The sequence below is a fragment of the Fukomys damarensis genome, unplaced genomic scaffold (assembly GCF_012274545.1).
Source record: "Fukomys damarensis isolate Sample0158 unplaced genomic scaffold, DMR_v1.0_HiC HiC_scaffold_4, whole genome shotgun sequence".
Classification (NCBI taxonomy): domain Eukaryota; kingdom Metazoa; phylum Chordata; class Mammalia; order Rodentia; family Bathyergidae; genus Fukomys; species Fukomys damarensis.
The window spans coordinates 37,079,794-37,100,458 of record NW_022900916.1 but is presented as its reverse complement, the minus strand read 5'-3'; the positions used below and the strand labels follow the sequence as shown (position 1 = coordinate 37,100,458).

Below are 20,665 nucleotides of genomic sequence, written 5' to 3'. Positions count from 1 at the left end.
AAATTACTTGTAGTCTTTATTCCAATTATTATTATTCTTTAGCAAAGAGAATTCTCAGCAAAGAGAATTTGAATAGGGATTACTGTATTCTGTGACAGAAGTGGGGAAATACGGGTAGGATGAGAGACGAGTTTCAGCTCTCCCTAGGCTTTTGTGGTTAAAAGGGCTTGGGAAAGCGACTGGTAGGCCCTGTACCCCCCACCACATTTTGTTTTTCTGGCACCTTAGCATTGTACTGCTGTGATGCAATGATTTGTAGTAGTTTTTAAAATAAGGAAGGATTGGCAGGATTAGTCAAGTTTTGCTTAATGCAACAAAAGGATTACTTTGAGTTACTTGTAATATATCATACACTGTGTCATATCAAGGTCATTAATCATGTTTCTGTAAATAATGGAATTTCTGTTTATGTGTTTGGCAGGTTTTCCTGCGGCCCGAAGATGTCACAGTTGTGTTCAAATAAAAAATGGTAAGGATTCTAAATGACATTTTGATTCCACTTCTGTAATTGTATCTGCTGAGAATGATTTATTATCTAATGATAGTGTCTCAAAAGAGATGTATAACTTTGGGGGAAATCTTGAAGGTTAACCTTAAAGGAAAAGTTACAAGTTATGCATCTCTTGGCAGTTTCCATAATGTAAACTAGTTCAGTGTGTGGATTCCCTCAGATATAAAAGAATTAAAAAATTGCTAATAAATAAGCTTGTATTAAACCTCCTGATCTTTTAGCAGCTGACCTCAAGAGATGTCTGTGGTTATGTTGTAATACTATAATGGTGACTGCTTATTTGATACATACCTCAGTGGACATTGCATTAAAATTTAATAATACTCTTTCACAAAGTTGATTCTATTCTCTGATGTCAAATAGAACTCTGAGCCGGGGATTTAGCTCAGTGGTTCTGCCACCTGCCTCACAAGTGCAAGGTCCCAAGTTCAATCCCCGGTACCCCCAAAAAATAGAACTCTGAGCTTATTCTTTGGCCATATTACAACAAAGGCATTGCATGGCATCAGAAAGCAGGAGCAGTTACTATTTATCTAAGTGTGTTGAATGACTCTTCTTTGAATAACCAGCTTCTTTTATAGTTTGATACATCTCCTTACATTTTTTTTTTCTAGGAGGAAGGTATATATAAATGAGTCTGATAAACTATTCCTTTGGCAGCATAGTTGAGATTTAACTTGGATTATTTAAGTATCTCTACTATACACGGGCTTTTCATTGTACTTCTGGTTTTGGATAAGATTTATAGATAGTGGCATTGTTCAGCTTTGCCCCTCTGAGAATGGAGCTGTGTTTTCAAGGTTTTTTTTTTTAATAGTTTAATTAAACATTGGCTTAAACTGGATCTAGACCTGAATTAAGAGATTTATTCACTTGATTCTTTCAGGCCAAGCACTATACAAATGGAATTTAGCCTTAGTTCTGGGCATTTAGTCTGAAGGTTCACATAGCCTTTGTTATAAGTTGACTAGTTAGAACTGATTTTACAAAAACAAAAACATCTATTTTTCCTTTTGGGAAAATTGTGTCCCTGATAAAGAGTTGTGCAGGTCAAATGGAACTTCAGAAAGCCACCTTCCTGCTAAAGAAAGCCTGGGAAAACCTTTCTTGTCACCCTGAACTACACACTGCAGTGAGTTTCTCATTAGGTTAAATGTCCACATGGAGGACAGTTGTCTCTGTGGGCACATAAATGCTCTTTCTAGGACACTGTTTAGAGGAAGAGTTTGAAAACTGGTGGTCTGTAGGTGTGTTATGTTTGCATCCTGTGTGCATAATTCTTTTTTGTATTAGTAATTTCAAAAATGAAAATATTTTTAAAAAATCAAAATGTTTGCTAAACATGGTGGCACACATGTATAATCCCAGCTACTTGGTAGGCTGAGGCAGTAGGATCACAAGTTCAAGGATAACTTGGCAAGACGCTATCTGAAAATAAAAAGGACTGGGGATGTGGCTCAGTGGTTGAGTATTCAATACACAATAACACACACACACACACACACACACACACACACACACACACACATACATACACGTATTCATACAAATCCAGATTTTCAACTTTCTTGAAAAAATGAAAGATCCGGCAGTTGTTCACTTCCCTGACGCTGGAGCTACATAACCACCCCCTCTTTCAGAGCTTGTTTGTTTCCCTTGGGCCTCCTGTTTATTTTCCTTAGGCCCCCTTGACTTTGCCTTTCTGTGCCTGGAATCTAGAGGTATTTGAATTTGAAAAGCCTGGCGTGGAACTTCTTAGAGGCTTGCATCCTTAGCCCCAGTAGGCTCTGACATAGTGTCCCAGTTCTATTGAGAGACAAGCCAGCAGCACGAAAGACCACACAGCTGAAGTTCTTTCTCTCACAGTACAATCCACTGAACTGTCAGCCGGCTCTGTGATCTACTACTATAAAGCATGCTGTAGCTTTGGCTGTTTTCCGTTGTGTAATTTTGGCTTTCTCTTTTCTTGGCAGATGTATTTATTTGTGGGGGATATAATGGAGAAGTGATCCTGGGAGATATCTGGAAGTTGAATCTGCAGTCTTTTCAGTGGGTGAAACTCCCCGCTACCATGCCAGAGCCAGTTTATTTTCACTGTGCAGCTGTTACACCAGTAAGTTTTTATTTTCATATCTTCCTTTCATAGTTGTAGATGATAAGCAAATATTTTTAGAGATACTAGCAAGAAAGAAGATGCTGATATTGGCAAACCTTGGATTAAGAATGTTTTTTTAATTTCCTATTGAAGCTAGCTCTTCCTCAGAGAAAAGGCAAGGAAAATACCATTGTATCCAAATTAGAACACCATAAATATAAAAGAAACACTACATGTGACAGTTTAGGTCCTGACAGTTATATTAAACATGTGTCCTGGAAGAATAGAATAGCTTTATCTCTGACATGTGTTACTGAAGTATGATACCACTGTAAAGACCTTTATTTCCATCCTCGATCCTAGATTTGACTTTGGATACTTAATATAATCGAAGTTTAATGTTAGCGAATAGAAAGTAAAGTTGTTGAAGTAAAAAACACACACACACACACAAACTAGTTTTTTTCCTTAGTAACCTATTATTATTTAAACTGTGTTGATCTCTGCCTATGTTGGCTTCAGTGACAAATTCTTCTGAAGCTGGAAATTGAACCCAAGGCCATATGCACGCTGGACAAGCACTTTACCACTAAGCTATATCCCCAGCCTGAGAAACTTTTTGTTTCATGTCATCTTGATTCAATCTACTATCTACTAGGCTTTTTTTTTTCTTTCCTTTTCTTGCTGAGCCTTCAGCCTTGGTATCTACTTCTGTCCTGTTAGAATGTGTCCTGTTTTGACTGCTGTTTGTTCTTAGGCTGGTTGCATGTACATTCATGGAGGAGTGGTGAACATCCATGAAAACAAACGGACTGGGTCATTGTTTAAGATCTGGCTGGTGGTGCCTAGCCTGCTGGAACTGGCATGGGAAAAGCTGCTCGCGGCCTTCCCCAACCTAGCAAACCTCTCCCGAACACAGCTTCTGCACCTTGGACTAACACAGGGACTCATCGAGCGCTTGAAATGAAGATTTTTGGAGTGTTCATTGATACTGGAAATGTTAATTTAAGAGACTCCTTTATTTATGGGCAGTGTAGAATGTGCTACAAAAAGGATTGGTTACCCTGATCAAGGCCTTATTCAGAAAATACATCAGATGCCTTTCCGTAAATTGGTTTTTAAGTTTATGGACACATCACTTTCCATGAGCTTTTTACTTTGTTTCTTTCCCTTCTGCCCCAGCACACACTCATTCACTCATTCACATATTCCCTCTTTCTTGATAGAGTTGAGGGAAAGCCTGAAAGTACCTTACTAATTTTATGAATCAGGAGAAGATAAAGGAATTTTTAAAAAGGAATTCTGAACAAACTGACCATGTCAGCCAATGCTCTATAAACAATAAAGATAAAATTTTAAAATCCAGCAACAGCTACAAGAAGTAGTTTGGAGGATAGAATGACAAGACTGACCTTTACAATCTTGCAGATTATCCTTAACCTAGGTGTTTAACCTGCTGGTTTCAAAATCTGTCAGAGTAGCGGGCTCTAATGACAGCAGTGGTTGACGTCTTGCTGCATGAGTACCTGAACCTATCCTTTGGCTTTGGAGTAAGGTGAAGTAGCCCAGCGACTCTTGGTTAGTGATTTTTTTCCCCCTCATCCTTATAGTACCAGCAGTGGATAGAGTTGGCTCGTCAAAAGACTTGTATGTGTCATGGTCAGTCAGTCTTGTGTGTTATGATTGTCAGAGTTCTTCTTTCTCAGCAGTTTTAAAATTCTCTGATGCTTAGTAATGGCTTTAAATTCTTCATGGGGAATTGTAGACCCTAAATATGCAGTGTGAAGGCCATGGAGGGGAGAGCAGGACAGCAAGCACCTGTGCCCCTCAGACTTGCTAACTTGGCTTCTGCTTTGACTGTCCTATTGGCCACTTCCTTCTCAGAACTTGTTTCTGTCCTAATCTCTGGACCATGTCCCTGCCATTTTGTGAGGCAGTTGGCCCAAAATTACGCCTTAGCTTGTTGCCTCTTTTGCTGTCTGCTTCAGTGTGCATGGTGCTGTATTTGTCTATTAAGTGGACAAAAGTTCTTGAGAGAAAAGCCACAGGTCCTTTCTGAAGAGTTAAGAATCATTTAAAAACTAGCACAAGGAAGGAATGAAACTGAGTATCATTTACTTTTTTTTGTGCAAAAATTTAGTTCTGTTATGTTTTGTTAAATGAACCTGTGTTTTTACTTGTTTTGCCATCATGCTGCTAGAGGGGTTGAGCAAGATGCTTGCCATGAGCATCTGGGCGTCTGCAGGTGTTCTCAAGGTGCTGAAGGGGTGGGGAGGCACAGTGCTGACTCTCCCAAGGTCCCTTCATGACAGGACACCCACATGGGACATTTGGGATGCATTTTTCCTTTAAGTGCCTCTTTTTCACCCAGCTTTTAAAATTCTTCTTTTTTCTTTTACTCCAGAAGGGATCTCTTTGGCTTATGTATGGATTTAAAATACCTTTGAGTTACGGCTAACAAATTCCCATCTGGTCTTCAGTTCTGGGGAAGAGAAAACTGTGGCCTCTAGACTTGGACCCCTAACTTCTAGGTCTTATTCTGTCCCATTCGTGTTGGGTTGAGTTCATAGAGCATGTATTCTGCAGAGCCTTGTAAGAACTCATCTGTGAGTTCGGGTCCTTTCTCTTGGGAGTGTGAGGGAGATGCAGAAAAAAGAGCGGCTCCCCTAAGGGTTGCATCCCCTATAGTTTGTCATTCCCAATCCTGTGGTTTAATCTCTTACCACCTGCTGCTAGGCAAGTCAGTCAGAACAGCTCCACTAGTACAGAACAGAGCCTTGATACGTGATTTCAGCCTAGTCTCTGGCTATTTGGCGGAATTATACCCCAAACTAAACACATGATGCTAATTAGGGCGGCAGAAGGATTGTTGCCATTGGAATACATAAGGACCAAAGACTGAATGCTCAGCCTCTACATTAGGCTTCTGTGGTCCTTAGGACACGAGCAGGTCTCTGGCTGTGCTGCACAGAAAGCTGGAGACATGCGCTGACCCATGTTTGCTGGCATCTTTTGAAATCCTTCTGAGGGCAGTCTGCTTTGAGGTAGATGTTGGAGGCCTGGCATCGAAGACCTTGTGTGTGACATTTTCAGAAAAGAACGTGTCCTTGGTCTAAAGTGTCTTATCACACTAGTGAAAATGGTACAGCCAGCTTGGGAGTATGGTAGAGCCCCTCCTATGCACGTTTGTCAGTACCAAATGAGATTGTGTATGAGGTTAAATAAGGGTGACTAGACTTTTATAGAAGGGTCACCAGGCACTTTAGTGTATCTCTAGCCAGCACTTGGAAGCAAGTGATGCTATTACTTGGTGTAGGAAAGGTTACACCTACTGCTCCTCCACCTCTCCGCGGTGCTCCCCTCTTCCTGCAGTCCTGGAAGCTGAAGTGCAATATATAGAAATACATATAGATATATACAGATTATATAGAGGGTGTGGCTATATAACAGCTATCTTTTTTTGTATCTGTCTTGGGGAGGCCAGCTCACTACTTTAGATAAAATTATGACAAGAATTCTTAGTGTGATCACCTGGCTTAAGCCAGCTCTTGATAAAGCTGGATTTTCAAGTTCATGTTCTCTTACTCCAGTTCATAGAGACTTACAGTTCCTTGGTTTTGTTAGAGTTCAGATTTTTTCCCCCCAATTACCTTTGTACTATGTTGTGTGTGTACGTCCTTCCCGGGAACAAGGAAGTCTACTTGTAAGACATTTCCCAAGTGGAGAATTAAAACCTAATATTTAGTGCTGTCATTTCTCCCATATATACACTAACTTATCTGGGACTGTAATACTTTTATCAAATAATGAAAATGATGCTTTCCTCATTTCATAAAGTATTTTCCACACCCTGAACATAGTATAAACTGATATAGAATAGATTTTAATCATTCTTTAGGGGCCAAACAAAATCCTTTCCACTGGCAGAATCTTCTTTTTTCAGGGCCCCGATGACACAGTGAACAACTTTGCTCTGCACCATTTATGTCCATCATATAGATAGATTTTAAAGTATGAAACTATATATATTAACATTTCCAAGCAAAATGTATGTTGATATTGGCCTTTGGGTACCCAGAGTAGTAAGAGTAAAGCACAGATAACTGAAATCCATGGCTAATCAGTGTTTCCGATTTTCTGCCAACAGTTGATTCATTTACATTTCTTTTTCTATCCTGTCGCTTTCCCACAAGCACCTCCTTTTCAGTGGGATAAGTAGTTGGAAAAGGGGGTGTCACAGAGGGGCTAGCAACCAGCAAACATTCAGCCCTCTTCGCTGTACTCGGTCCGTGCAGTGACCATTGGTGCTGCCGTGAGGAGCTCCAGGTGGTGGCTCTGAGTGGAGGTGTCTCTTGGGCACTGTCTCCTGCCAAGTCCTAGGCTGGCTCCCTTAAACCACCAGAGAACTTTTGGTGCCTGTGGGAAGAACAAGCTGCATGCGACAGGCACAGGGATCCCATCATTTAAACAGATTTCTTTGGCTTTTTGACAGATCTTTGCTGTTCCGTTTCTTCCTTTGGTGATACCTTCTCCAGTTGTTTAGCCTGGTATATAGGAAAGCTTGGATTATCCTGAGTGTGTTGGTCTGTATACCCTAAAAGCCCAGCTTGTTTTTTTATGTTCTTAGAGATGTTTAGAGTGGCACTGTCTACCTGCCAGCAATTTGATGTAGCACAAAAAACCATTTTCTTTTTTCTTTTTCCTTCATTTTTCTGGCATTCGGCTCCAGGGTAGATGAGGGTTTATGGCCTTATAAGTTCCCAAAACTGGTCACATTAGTTGAAATGGTGTTGGTTCCCTGGATACCTTGGACCTCTTGACTGCTGGCAGGGCCTGAGGAAGGCTCTGTGGAGTTCTGCAGCCTTGATGTGCCACCACCAGAGCATGACCAGCAGTGGCATTTCCCTTCTAAGGTTGTGAAACTTAGTGGACAGTGACCTTCCCTTGTCTGGTGTTATAAACAGAAGTTCTAAGTCGTGCTTCAAAAGTGATACCATCTTTTTGGTGTAAATTTCATGTTTTTAATTTTTTACAACTCGTGAGAAGTTCTTTCCTGGCCCTGTTTACTGTACAGGGTGAGTCAGAGGCAGGTTTCAGAGAGAAAGCCAATTTCACGAAGTGACTGCTGTTTTCCTAGTTACACATCTGGAATATAAAGGAGGCATCGGAAAACACACTGACTCTCCTAAGGCCACTGCCTTGCATAGAGCTGCACCTGGAAACACAGGCATCTCCCAGTACCTGTGCTTACAGTGGCGAGCTGCTGGGAGAACCAGGCAAGAAAGAGGGACCTCTCTCTCTAAAACGCAGTCTCTGAGGGGTGAGCCCAGGCTTTGCTCTTTCTGCAGGGTATACTGAGGCCACACACAATGCTTGCCGTATTTTAAAGCTATTTGCCACAGTCCTCTTCAATAGTGTGGAAGTCCTTTTGCAGTCTGGTGTGCATGCCATATGATCAGGACAGCTTTTCCACCTTCCCTGGTTTCCTACAAGCAAGTAGGAAATATAGTGAATTTACTCTGAAACATCCAATCTGTATTTATGTACTTTGTCAGTGTTTTGCTGTTGGTTTTCTAAAACAATCTGATCAATAAATCTTATTCAAATCTATTTGGTTCAAGGCCACCTTGCTTGTCTGACAATAATTTGTGTGTATTGCGCTTTCTTATTTGACATAAGCATCTGTGCCACCCCCTTCACTGTCCCTGCCAGGGTCAGCTTTTCTCTAGTATTTTGAGTCATCCACCTTCTACCCGCTCCCCTGCTGCAGGTTCTTCAGTCTGCTCACCATCTGGAGCTTAGGGAGATGTGGTTGTTCCCTCCATCAGGCCATCAGCAAGGGAGCAACTGTGGGGCAGGCCACACTCTGCTGGACAAGTTTGTATGGGCTCACCTGCACTTTCCTTATGGGTTAGAGGAGCTACAGGGAATTCAAAAGTAGGGACAGAGTCATAGGACTTCACTATCCCAGGGAAAAGGCACGGTGGGAGCTGAGCCCTGTGCAGAGGTTGTTTGGGGATAAGAGCACAGTTCCTGCCACTGGCCTTGGTCTTCCAAATGCTTCCCTCTCCAAAACCTCCACTTTGTGTGGATTCCCATCCAACCACCCTCCCAGCAGTACACCTCCCCACATCTGGGAAATCCAGAGTAGACAAGGGCACCCCAAGTCTACTCACCTCTAAGGTCCCCCTTCCAGAATGGCACATATACTTTTTACTTCCTGTTGTTTCCTTTGGGTGACCATTGGGCCAAACATCCCTTCCAAGGACAAATAATCTTAGATATCACAATGTAAATCTGTAAGGACAAAGAGAAACAGTTTCTGCCTTTCATACAGAGGATTAATAGCTGACACATGTTATCCAGAGCAGTCTTCTTTTCTTTGGTTTATTTCTCTTACCTCTTCTAAAGTGTATGTCCCTCACTTTCAGTGGCTTAGTTGTTTCAGGTGGTTTGTTCTTCCTGTTACATTTATAAAATTCTTTTTTGTCAAAACTCAGGTACTGAGCTATTGTAACTGAACAGCACAAGCGCGCTCTCCTGCAGTTAATCTGCAGTTACTGCTTGAGGCGAGAGGTCACTGGTTAAGCCATCCAGCTTCCATCTTAACTTCAGATGCAAGGCCCACGTCCTTGACCAGCAGAGCTCTCTGCACTGATACACATGGCCTGTACCTGCACTGTGGCAGTCACTGTCCACATGTGGCTACTGACCACTTGAGTGGTGGCCAGTGTGTCTTAGGAACTGAACTGTGAACTGACTGACTTAATTATAATTACTAGAGTGTGAATAGCCTTACATGGCTAGTGGCCACCTATTAGTGTAGTTCTAGAAGGAGATGATAACCTGAGGGCTTGGGAGAGCAGAGGTCTGTTCTCAGCTCAGTCCATGATAGTCTGTCCCGCGGCTGGTGGAGAAGCTGTTTTGGAGCACTTGCTGTTTTGAAGCCCCAAGTATTTCCTAGCATCATAAAATAATTTTTTTTTCCTCTAAGTCCAGCTGTAAAGGGTTGGGTGTTTAAAAGGCCATAGTGAGAGTATTAATGAAGTTCCTCCTAGATTCAGATGCAGCCTGACTGGCATTTGGGAATCTGACCTAAAGGCTGATGGTAGGAAAAAATGGAAGGGAAGCCAAGCTTTTAAAAAAAAATACTATTCACCAAGTTTTAAGTGTGCTTTTATCCAGTTGCCCAAAGCCTATTCTTTGCCATCCTTTCCATTTCTAAAATCCCGCACACAACAAGGAAACCCCACAGCAAACCCTGGGCTTGTCCTACACGGGCCCAGGGTCTGCCAAGCGAGCTGCTTCTCTCAGCGCCTCTGGTGGGTAGCTGTGTAGGAAGGAAGGTCACTCGGCCCTCCAGGGCCTGGGGGAAAGGCCAGAGATAGCTGGGAGCTCTGGGTGCGTTTTGGGACCCCCGCACCAGGCCAGGAGCTTTAGAGCAGTACTGGAAATGGCCAAGAGGAGAAAGCTGCCAAGACGAAAACTGGTCAGTTTATCCTTTTTGAACCTTCCACCTAAAGCTGCCTGGCTTCAGGGGCTCAGGAAGTGCAGGGATGAGTCCAAAATCTCCCCGGACCCCTCTAAAAGAGCACACACTTACTTTAAACCTCAAAGAAGTGCACCCAGGCCATCCAGGCTTTTATTCCAGGCTCTCATTACCAGAACCTTATCCTGAGACAGCCACACTCAGGTTATGGCTCAGGTGTCAGCATCTGCCTGTGCTCACCCTGAACAGTACACAAAGATGTGGTCCCCAAGAATCACAGGCACAGAGGGTGCTCAGAGCTGCTTGCACACGAGGGAGCCCAGGACTAGACTGCCAGCTTTCGCTCTGACCCGAACCCATCACACTGGAGAGGCCAGCCTTTGTCCTATGATGTAGCCCAGCGTTTTCTCCTCAGCAAACCTCTACTGGAACCTAAGCCTGGAGATCTTAGCCCCTTCTCATAGATTGGTAGGCCAAAGCCAGCCAAGGTAAGTGCTTGCCAAGGGAGTTTCCAGATCCCCTAAGCCAGAGGAAGGTGCCCACCCGTGACATGATCCTGTGAGGTCTGGCTTAAAAGGACGCTCTTCCCCTGCACGTGCTCAGCTGCCTAGCTGAGAACCCTTAAAGGGGAACCAGGGGTTGGGGTGGTGGGGACAGGGCTTGGGTGTGCGGTGAATCCTTGGGCTGGGTGGGGAGGCTGTTCTAGAAGCAGGTGATGCCCGCTGACCCAGGAGCAGGCTATAGCAAGATGGCCTAGCTAAGGTGCTCCAGCAAAGGCATCACCAAGAAGTTGCCCTGCACGGTTTCTCCGCCGCCCCCTAGGGGTGTCGGAGCCCTGCTAACAGCACCTAGTAACTCCAGGGCTGGGGTGCGGGTGGGGCTTCCACCTGGAAGGGGCGAGGGGTCACTCAGCAACTGAGGAAGAGGACAATAACGTTACCAGGAGCCTCCAAGAACTGAGCCAGTTTGCTTGGGGGAGGGTTAGGAAGGTGAGAAAGCGTGCTGCACCCCTTTCCCGGGACAACACCTGTCTTCTGACTCCTTCGGAGGGGACCCCTGGGGATCCCAGGAAGAGGCGTGGGAAGCAAGGACAGAAGGTAGCGTGCGGCTTGCAGAAAGCTGGGGGAACGCTGGGCTTACAGCCTAAGCACGGCGGGCAGCACCGAACGTCCTTGTGGGGTCGCAGGACGTCACCAGACCTGGCAGTGGCGCAGGCACTAAGCGAGGGCGAGCTTTCAGCTCCCTCATCCTGGCCTGGCCCACGCAGGGCTCGTGACATAGTGACACCTACAGGTCACAGTAGCTGTCCAGCACCCTCGTGTAGCACCCCAGAAGGTGTCCCAGTGCTACCCGGCCCTCTGTTCTAGCCAAGGCTCTCCCGGCTGCAGGACCTGAGACCCAGTCCAGTCACTGAGAGCAGGCCCGCATGCTCGGACCTTCCCCACTATCCGCTCAGGCCCAGGACCCCCTCCTTCCTCCCTCCACAGCCCCACAAAGTGCTGCAGGGCCAAGGAATGTGGGGGGGGTCACACATAGAGCCGGAATGATCTGGTTTAGGGCGGGCTCCCTCCCTCCTGCTCGCCCCGCCCACCTCTCCTTCTGCGACAGGCTGGTTTCTGCCGCAGTCCCTGACCAAGGTAAACAGAGCGGGGAGGGGGAAAGAATGCTCCGTTTCCATGGAAACCCAGGGGGTAGTGGAGGCGACTCTACTGTGTATGACTTCCTGGGGATGAAAGGGCTGAGAAGCCTTTGGGAGGAAGGTGGGGTCATTTTGGAACCTGGGTGGGGGGACTTGGGCTCCCTCCACAAAGTGAGGATGAACCCTGGGAACAGGAGGCACTCCTGTGGCTGGGGTCGTACCAAAAATGCAACCATGGGCTGGGGATTTAGCTCAGTGGTTCTGCTGCCTGCCTCGAAAGCACAAGGAACCGAGTTCAATCCCCAGTACCCCTCCCCCAAAACATGCAATCATCAACCCAGGGAAGAGAAAGTAGTCGCCAAATCTCTCAGGAGCCCCCAAACACTAGCCTAGCTGTCTTTTTCCAGAAAACTTCCATGGTAGCTTAGCTAAGGGGCAGCCTCAGGGGTGAGACTGACAGCCCCAGGGACCGAGGCCCAGGGACAGGTTGTTTCTGAAACAGGCTTCTATTCCCCCCCCACCCCGGGTGGCCCGCTTGTTCTGTCCCTTAGCCCTCACAGGAGTGTACCCAGGCCTGGGAGAGAACCAGGGAGAGGGGTGGTGGGCGGCTAAGAACCTGGGTGGTTTGAGCATGCAGCGGCAAGGACCATCTCCGGAAGCAGGCTGGGAACGCTCTGTAGCTGAGCTCCGCTCCTGGGGCTGCGCTGCTTCTCAGATGCTTGCAGGGTACCTGTGAGACCCTTGGGATCACAACGGAGGAGGCCAACAGAACAATTTCCCCTGCAGCTCTTTCTGCAGCCTGCAGACTCCACAGTTGCCTGACCTAAAGCCTGCCTCTCCGTGCTTGGCAGCCCTGGGCCTCAGCACTGGCACCAATCTCTGCCCTGAATGGGCCTCTTGTGTCCACATGGCGCCCCTCACCTTTGGTGCTTTATTCACTGTCATCTCAGTGAAGTGAGGTTGAGCCAGGGCCAGAGTGTCAACTATGAGGCCACCCAGCCCTCCTTGACACCGTGATTTTAAATGGTTAACACCTCCCCACACACACTAACACTGTTTCTTCCCTTCTCACTTCATGTTCATCTTATTATTGGACTCTCAGAATGGCAGTGCACGAGGGCAGGAGGCATCTCTCCCTTGTTCTTGTGTTCTCGGTACTCTCCAGAGCCTGGCACACAGTAGGTGCTCAGTATTCACTGCTGGATGGATATGGGGCCACAGTGACAGTAGGCTGTGTCCTTTCCCTGTTCTCGAAACACCAGACCTGTGCTGCTACCTTACGTCTATCTGCACATAGGTGTAACATGCTCCCGATAGGGCACTCAAGCATGTGTCCAGGCTACTCCAAAAGAGAAAAAAAGCACTAGCTTTCGCAGAAAGAATACAAGTGAATGCTGCTGCTTCTTCCCGGCTTGGTATCCCCACCAGGCTTTGAGTCCTTCGGGTGACAGCATCTAGAAAGCCGCCCTGCGGTCCAGCGGCCTGCCTGTTGGATATGGCAGGGTGGAAGATGATCGCTCACGTGCGTTCCCTGCTCCCACCCCATGCCAAGGACTTTCAGGGACTGTGAGCTGTTGGTGGCAGTGAAGCAGGTCTCCGGGCTCTGAGGCCAAGTGGGCTGTGCTGGGAGAGGCCCAGCCCTGTGCCCTTTTGGGGGGCGGGAGCTGCTATTAAGATTGACAGAGCCAATCCCGAGTTCAATCTCCAGTATCAAAAAAAAGATTTACAGAGCCAAAAGATAGTACAGTATAATTTATTTTTGGTACAGTGTAATCTTTAGGGTAATTTGCACAGTGGGCTTCAAATGATGAAAAGTTAGCATTTCTGAGGTAATTTCATAAAAAGGATTATCAGATTAATCACTATGTCCAAGTAAATGTGGTGTCTGAAATAATTAATTGGCTTTCTTGAAGTCAGCAGTGCAAAAAGGAACTCTAGAAGGAACACACATGGCCATGTGAGATGTAAGTATGTTTTAGGCAATAGGTCCTGAGGGAATTCTGGCCGGAATGACCCGTCTGGCCTGGGCTCACCAGCACCGGGACAAAGTGGGAGCTCAAAAGTCTCCAGAAAACCTTTGGATGTGACTGGTGGCTGCTCACCTGTGACTGCAGAGCGAAGGCTGGCCTGCCACATGTTGAACTGTCCTGTGACACCTGGGAAATGTGTATGACCCAGCTGTGTGCGCGTTGACTGGCTGCGGGGCTAGCAGACCCAGGTGCAGACTGCACACGCTTGGGAAGTTACCTGTGCCTGCTCCATGGTGAGGCACGGTCCCCACCCCTGGCTCTTAACATGCTTGGTTCTATAACTGTGCAGCACTGGCTTGGCCACCAAGTGTTGGGCAGGCCATGTCCTCGGTGGTATTACAGGCTGAAGGGTGCACCTCCAAAAAAGGTAACTGAAGTACCTCAGAATGATCTTATTTGGAAATAGGGTCTCTACAGAGGTAGTCAAGTCATTAGGACTGATGTCCTTGTAAAAGGGGCAATTTGGACACACACAGGGAGAATACTGTGTGCGGGTGCAGAGTTTGGGGACTGTATCTGCAAGTCAAGGAGCAGCCAATACCGGCAAGCCACTGGAAGCTGGGAGAACAGCACGGGACAGATTCTTCCTCACAACAAACCAATGCAGCTAATTCTTTGATTTCAAGCTGTTCGAGCTTCCATTGTTTTTTTTTTTTTTTTTTTCAGCTTTAATTGAGTTTATTGGTACATTTTAGGGATACAGTACAGTTACATTCACTGTTGGGATCTTGTACCTCTATATGACAAGTCTTGATTCTCATTTTTTCCCTTGTCCCTGCCCTCCCTTCACCCCCTCCTCCCCTCCTCATCTACAAACATTTTATTTCCATCTTTTCATTATCTCACATTTTCTTCTTTTCCCTTATTACCCTTCCCCTACCCATCCCACCTTCCCTACACCTTTAGCTCCTTTCTTCCCATTTCTAAATGTCAGTAATCTTATTAGGATCTTCTGTATTATTGCAGATTGTTCACACCAGAGAAACTATTCCGTATTTACACATGTGTTACTTATTTATTTCACTTAGGAGTCTATCTTCAATATGTATCCATTTTCCTATGAATGAATCTATTTTCTTGTTCTTTACGACTGAGTAATATTCCATTTTATAGAAAAACCACATCTTCTTTATCCAGTTTCCAACGGATGGGCAAATGGGCTGTTTCCAAGATTTAGCTATTATAAACTGTGCCGCTATAAACATGGGTGCGCATACTTCTCTGTGATATGATTCTTTTAGTTCTTTTGGAAAGATACCCAGCAGAGGGATGGCTGGGTCAAATCGAGCTTCCATTGTTTAAGCTGCCCAGCTTGTGGTACTTTGTCTTTGCAGCCATAGGAAACGGATACAGTAGGCCATCACAGAAAGAGCCAGGACTTTGGTGCTGGTGTTCTTGATGTTTAATGTTCTTTAATTACATTTTAAAAATTTATTTAAATTAAAAAAAAATTTTTTTTTGAGACAGGAGTTTTGCTGTGTAGTTCAGGCTGGCCTTGAATTCACTATGTAGCCCAGGCTGATCTTAAACTCAAGGCAATACTCCTGCCTCAGCCTCATGAGTGCTAGGGTTACAGGTGTGAACCACCAGGCCAGGTTTTTAAACTCTTAAAACACAGGTTCAGGGCAGAATTTATGTAAAGATACAAGTCTGGGTAGTAGGTACAAAAGTATTCTCTGTGTTGCTCTTATATATCCCCCCACCCCGCCCTCCATTAAGCTTATTGGTACATTTAAAGCAAACAATACAGTTACATTTATCATCGGGATCTTGTTCCTTTGCGTGATATGTCTTGGTTCTTATTTTCTCCCCATACCCCTGCCCTCCCTTCACCGCCTTCACCCTTCCCTATTTGCAGGTTGTTTCCATTTTTCTTAAAGAATTAAAAAGACTCACGTTCTTGTTACTGGGGTTGCTGACCTGATAGCTCTGATCCTGGACCTGTGGCAGGGCAGGCAGCCACAGGGATGTGGGCCATGGCAGAGGGGCTGCAGTGAAATTTCAGAGCCTCCCCTCCAGCTCAGAGGCTCTCTCCAGGCTCTACCTTGTCATCAAGGCTGTATAGAGAACCAGGGCTGAGGGCATGAGAGAGGTCCTGGGCACCATGGCCACCACCACAACAAACAACCCACACGAGACACTGGGGAACAAAAAGGAGACACAGGAAACAGGAAACCTGTCTGCTCTCAGGGATATTTCAGAAGTTGTTAGGAAACAGATTTGCTCACAAAATGGTTGAGAAGAAGACAAAGCAACGCCAGTATTCATGACTTAAACCTCAAGGTTTCAAAAGGAGGCAGTAGGGCCAGGGATTTAGCTCAGTGGCACAGCACCTGCCTTGCAGGTGCAAGGTCTCAAGTTTAGTCCCCCGTACTGGGGGTGGGGGAAGAAGGCATTGTGACGGGGTGATCAGAGGTGACAGTGAAAGCTGCAGAACCTTTGCCTGCAAGGACAACAGTGACCCTGAAAAATGTTTGCTGCCGAAGCTGTGAAGGTGGCCCCACCCCTGCGGGTGCACATCAGGCTGGTCCTTGTGCTCGCAGCTGCCTGGAGCACTGTGGGACCTTGTGGGAAAACAGGCGATGGGATCTCCTCAGCAACGTGGAGGAAGCCCAGACCTGCCACTCACATGAGGCCCACAGCTGGTTCCACAGTGAGGGGCTGCAAATGACATGGGAAATCAAACGAAGACCCTTCTCTGTAGCAGCCTCAGGGAGGTAAGATAAAGGGAGAGCTTTCTCATGGCCTGAGATTCCTGCTACACACAGTGCACTCTGCACCCTAGTACCACGCACATGCACGTCTGTGCCGCACACACCATGGACATCCCACAACCCACACAAAAGACCACACCACACTATGCATACTACAAACCACACACACACCCCGCATACCATACACCCCCATACACACCATGTAGCACGCAGCTCCACACAGCACCACCTATACCACACACAAATGAGACCCACACCATCACACCCCACCCACACACCCGCTATGCCAGGAGTCCATTCCGTGGCCACCCACACAGCTGGCCTGCGCATCTGGCCTACACAGCAACGTTGCTCCCACCAGCCCAGTGGAAGGCCTCCCTCTGCCTCCACTCCGAGATTTACTGATCTCATTTTCAACTGCTTCCTGCAGGAGAGGAGCAAACTAGATGAGCACCACAGCAGGTATCTGCACTGAGGGGTGGGACTGCTGGGGCTGCACCTAGCAGGAGCACCCACTACCTCCAGGGCAGAAGCAGGAACAGGCGCTCCCCATGGGGACCTCCAGGGATGTGTCCCTTCACAGTGGACACCCTCTACCATGGCCACCCACCCCGTCCAGGGTCCTGGGACCAGAACTCAAAAGGAATGCCACCGAGGGTCCCATGAGGACAGGATGGAGAGGAGCAGTCAACTCTGAAAAATGAGCCAAGTGTCAGCATGTGGTGGCCTGTGCCTGTAATCCCAGCACTCTGGGAGGCTGAGGCAGGAGGATCTCAAATTCAAGAGCAGCCTGGGCAACTCAGTGAGACCCTACCTCAAAAACAAAAAATAATGGGCCAAGAGCTCAGGATGAGGGGCCCTGGCCTCCTGGCAAACTTCTGGTAGCTCTTGAGCCCACCATGGGGGATTAAAAGCATCTGGTGAGGCTGCCAGGAAAAAGGAACCCTCTAGATTGTGGGTGGGAATATAAACTAGTGAAAATACTAGGAAATCCAGTATGGAGATTCAAAAACTAAAAGCAGACATTCCGCTTGACCTAGCTATTCCCTTTCTAAGGTACAGTGTCTTCCTGAAAGAGTTAAAGACATCATAGTACAGTGATACATGCACACACGTTTACAGCAGCACAACTCAAAACTGCTAAATCTTGGGAGCAGCCTATGTCCATCAGCAGGTGAATAGATAAAGAAAATGTGGTATTTACACACAATGGAGTATTACTCTGCCAAAAAGATAAAATCGAGGCATTTATAGGAAAATGGATTTACCTTGAGACCATAATGTTAAATGAAAAAAATCAGAGACAAAAGTCAAAATATTGCAAGTATAAATAAAAGCAAAATAAAATAGGAAGATCTTTCTCAAAGGGGAAGGGAATTGAGACGGGGAAAAAAAGAAAAACAGAGATGGAGGGAGAGAGAGGGAAAGGGGATGAGAAAGGAAAGATGTGTTATGTACAGGTACCAACTCCACACAAGGAATGTATTGCAAACATGTACTATTCTAAGAAAAACAACCAAAACCCAGCTGGTTCCTTTCGCCCACAGTCCCTGTGCCATGGAAGGCTGGGGCTCATCAGTCTGGATGTCATCGGAGAGGCAGGGACGGCCGTGTTGGTGTGGCCATGGTGGCTTCCGAGCTTCACTGGACTGGGCCACTGAGTCAGATGCCTCAGGTGAGTCAGCACAAGGTGCCTTCGCCTTCAGGGAGCTGCCTGGAGTCCAGAGGTCTCCAGTGTAAGTGGGCACAGGAGACTGCAGGGCAGAAGGGTGGGGCTGGGGGAGATGCTCGCCTTGCTAAGCAGGGCTGCTCAGGAGTGGACAGAAGGCTCTGGAGCCAGCTAGGAGCAGGTGGTTGTTAGAAGCCAGGCTCCTGGCCCCTCCTGGGGAGATCCCTCAGGAGCCCTGGCTGTATTCCCAGCCCCAGCGGCATGGCCTGGCATGGAGCTGGACCCGGAAGGGCCTTCAGTGCTCAAGGCTGCCTTGGAACAGGCGGTGAGACTCACTTGCTACTTGCCAATTTGCTTCCTCTCCTCCACCTGGCTTGTTGCACAGCCTGCCGCCTCTGGAGAAAAGTGTGCCCACCTGACAGCTCGCCCACTGTCCCTGGCTCCCTGTGGCAGATTCATCTGTCCTTGCTGCCGCCTCTGCTCTAACAGTCCCCTCACCTCAGCCTGCCACCTCCAGATCCCACCTCCATCCAGAGCTACTGCCTGGCAGGCAGGCTGTGTCCAGTTGGGAGCCCTCTCTGACCACCCTAACACAGCCAGCCTGGAGGTTCTGGGGAAGCAAGTGGTCAAGTTGTCCCTTCTCAGGCCCCTGCAAGGACTCCCCTGACTTCCCCTGAAGGAAGACAACAACAGGGCAGCCTTGTCTCCACTTTGACCAGAAATTAGAATAATTTAACTCAAGTAGTAAATGGGAGGTCCTGGAGAGTCCCACAAGCTTGATGACCCAGCAAAAAGGAAGGAGAAATGTGCCAGCTAATGGCAAAGAAGCCTCTGATGTCAGCACCAAGCAGAGCTCTGGTGCTCCAGGGCCTTCTGGGCTCTGGAGCCTTCTTTTTTTTTGAGTCAGGGTCTCACTATGTAGTTGAGACTGACCTGGAATTCACTATGCAGCCCAGAGTGGTCTCAAACTCACAGTGATCGTCCTGCCTCAGTCTCCCGAGTGCTGGGATTACAGGTGTGCACCACCACCCTTGGCTGGAGCCTTCTGTATAATGAGAAAGTCCAACTGCCTGATCTCCAGTGCTTTTCTGTAAAGGATTGTGATTTCGGATTATAGAAATGCTGGGTATTTCCTTATTTCCTGTCCCCATGGAAAGGAGACAGTGAGCCAATTAAGAAAGCACTTGGAAGGAGACTGATAAGTATGCATCCTCAGCAATCACTGTGCCTGGAGTCAGGCTCAGGCCAGGCTGTGGAACACATTAAGACATCTCCCTAGGGCAGACTGCTGGTCTGATATCCAGCCCTCTCCTGCTGGGACTGCCAGACTCCCTTGCAGCTATGTGTGTCTATGTGATGAAGTGGCCAACAGGACATGTGTGGAAGTGTCTGCCGCCGTTCAAGTTCACTTTATTTTGGTGAAGGGCAAATTTATTTGGATTTCTCTGAAGATATGAGGAGCTATGAAAGACAAACTGAATATTTGGCTGTACCAAAAGCAAAATACAACTTAAAAATAATACCTGAAAATCATGGAGAAACACATTTCAAAACACCAGGTTTAACACTGTTCCCTACAGAGCAGAGCAAGTTCACTAAACCATACACTCAAGGTTTTTTCTTTTTTTTTTTAACCAACTATAATTAAAAAAAACAAAAACAACATGTGCTCTATTTCCATCCTGAAATCTTATCATTTATAAAACAATATACTCAAATGTCAGTGAAAAGAAACAGTGCACACATCTGAAATCATTCAATAAACTAATGCAGATTCCAACAGATATTAGACTTTATAGTTGGGGAGGAATAGCTGGTGTCACACTCATGTTGTACCACACAAAAAAACAAAAGGTGATTAAAAACAAGCTAAAAAGTCAGTCTTCTTTTTTTCCCTGTAGAGGAGCAGCTTCATAAAGCAAAAGGAGCCTGGCTAGTTCCACAGCCTTGCATGTGCTATAGGCATACAGCTAGGTTATTCCCAGCATCCCTTTGTCTCACACCATCAAAGTAAAATAACTGTCCTAGAGCAAGTCCACCAACAGAGGCACCAGATCCTATCCTTGGTTCCTCAAATGATACTAATACTCTATCCTTTCAAGATGCCTTCAGCTGTATTAAGAGCATTCTAGACCAGGTGCCGTGGTACAAGCCTGTAACCACAGGTACTCAGGAGACAGATGCAGAAGGATCAAGGCCAAACTGGGCAAGTTAGTGAGACCATCTCAAAATCGAAAATAAAAATTGGAGCAGTGGCTCAGTGCTTGCCTAGCAAGATCAGGGAACTTTGAAATGAGCTACGTATCAACCTTTTTGTATTTTGATCTAAAATAGAACTTTGACCTCCCAGGTTGCTGGGATTTTAGGCATGTGCCACCATGCCTGGCCTTTTCCTCTTCTTCCTTCTCCTTCCTCTCCCCTTTCTCCTCCTTTTCCTCTTTCTTTTATGGTGCTGGGTTTGAACCCAGGGCCTTCACACTGAGTTACCTCCCCAGTTTTTTTTTTTTTTTTTTTTTAT

At 46.5% G+C, this 20,665-nt stretch overlaps 1 protein-coding gene across 2 annotated transcripts in view; it reads left to right on the top strand.

The window, feature by feature from the left end:
• Klhdc10 (kelch domain containing 10) overlaps positions 1 to 8,244 on the top strand; it is a 52,525-nt gene extending 44,281 nt beyond the window's left edge. For both annotated transcript variants that reach the window (XM_010633502.3, XM_010633503.3), the window contains 3 exons: positions 422 to 469; positions 2,485 to 2,624; positions 3,364 to 8,244. In XM_010633502.3, the coding sequence (XP_010631804.1) occupies positions 422 to 469; positions 2,485 to 2,624; positions 3,364 to 3,573 (398 nt within the window). In that variant the 3' untranslated portion in view covers positions 3,574 to 8,244. The remainder of the gene's footprint in view (positions 1 to 421; positions 470 to 2,484; positions 2,625 to 3,363) is intronic.
• The last annotated feature ends 12,421 nt before the right edge of the window (positions 8,245 to 20,665 follow it).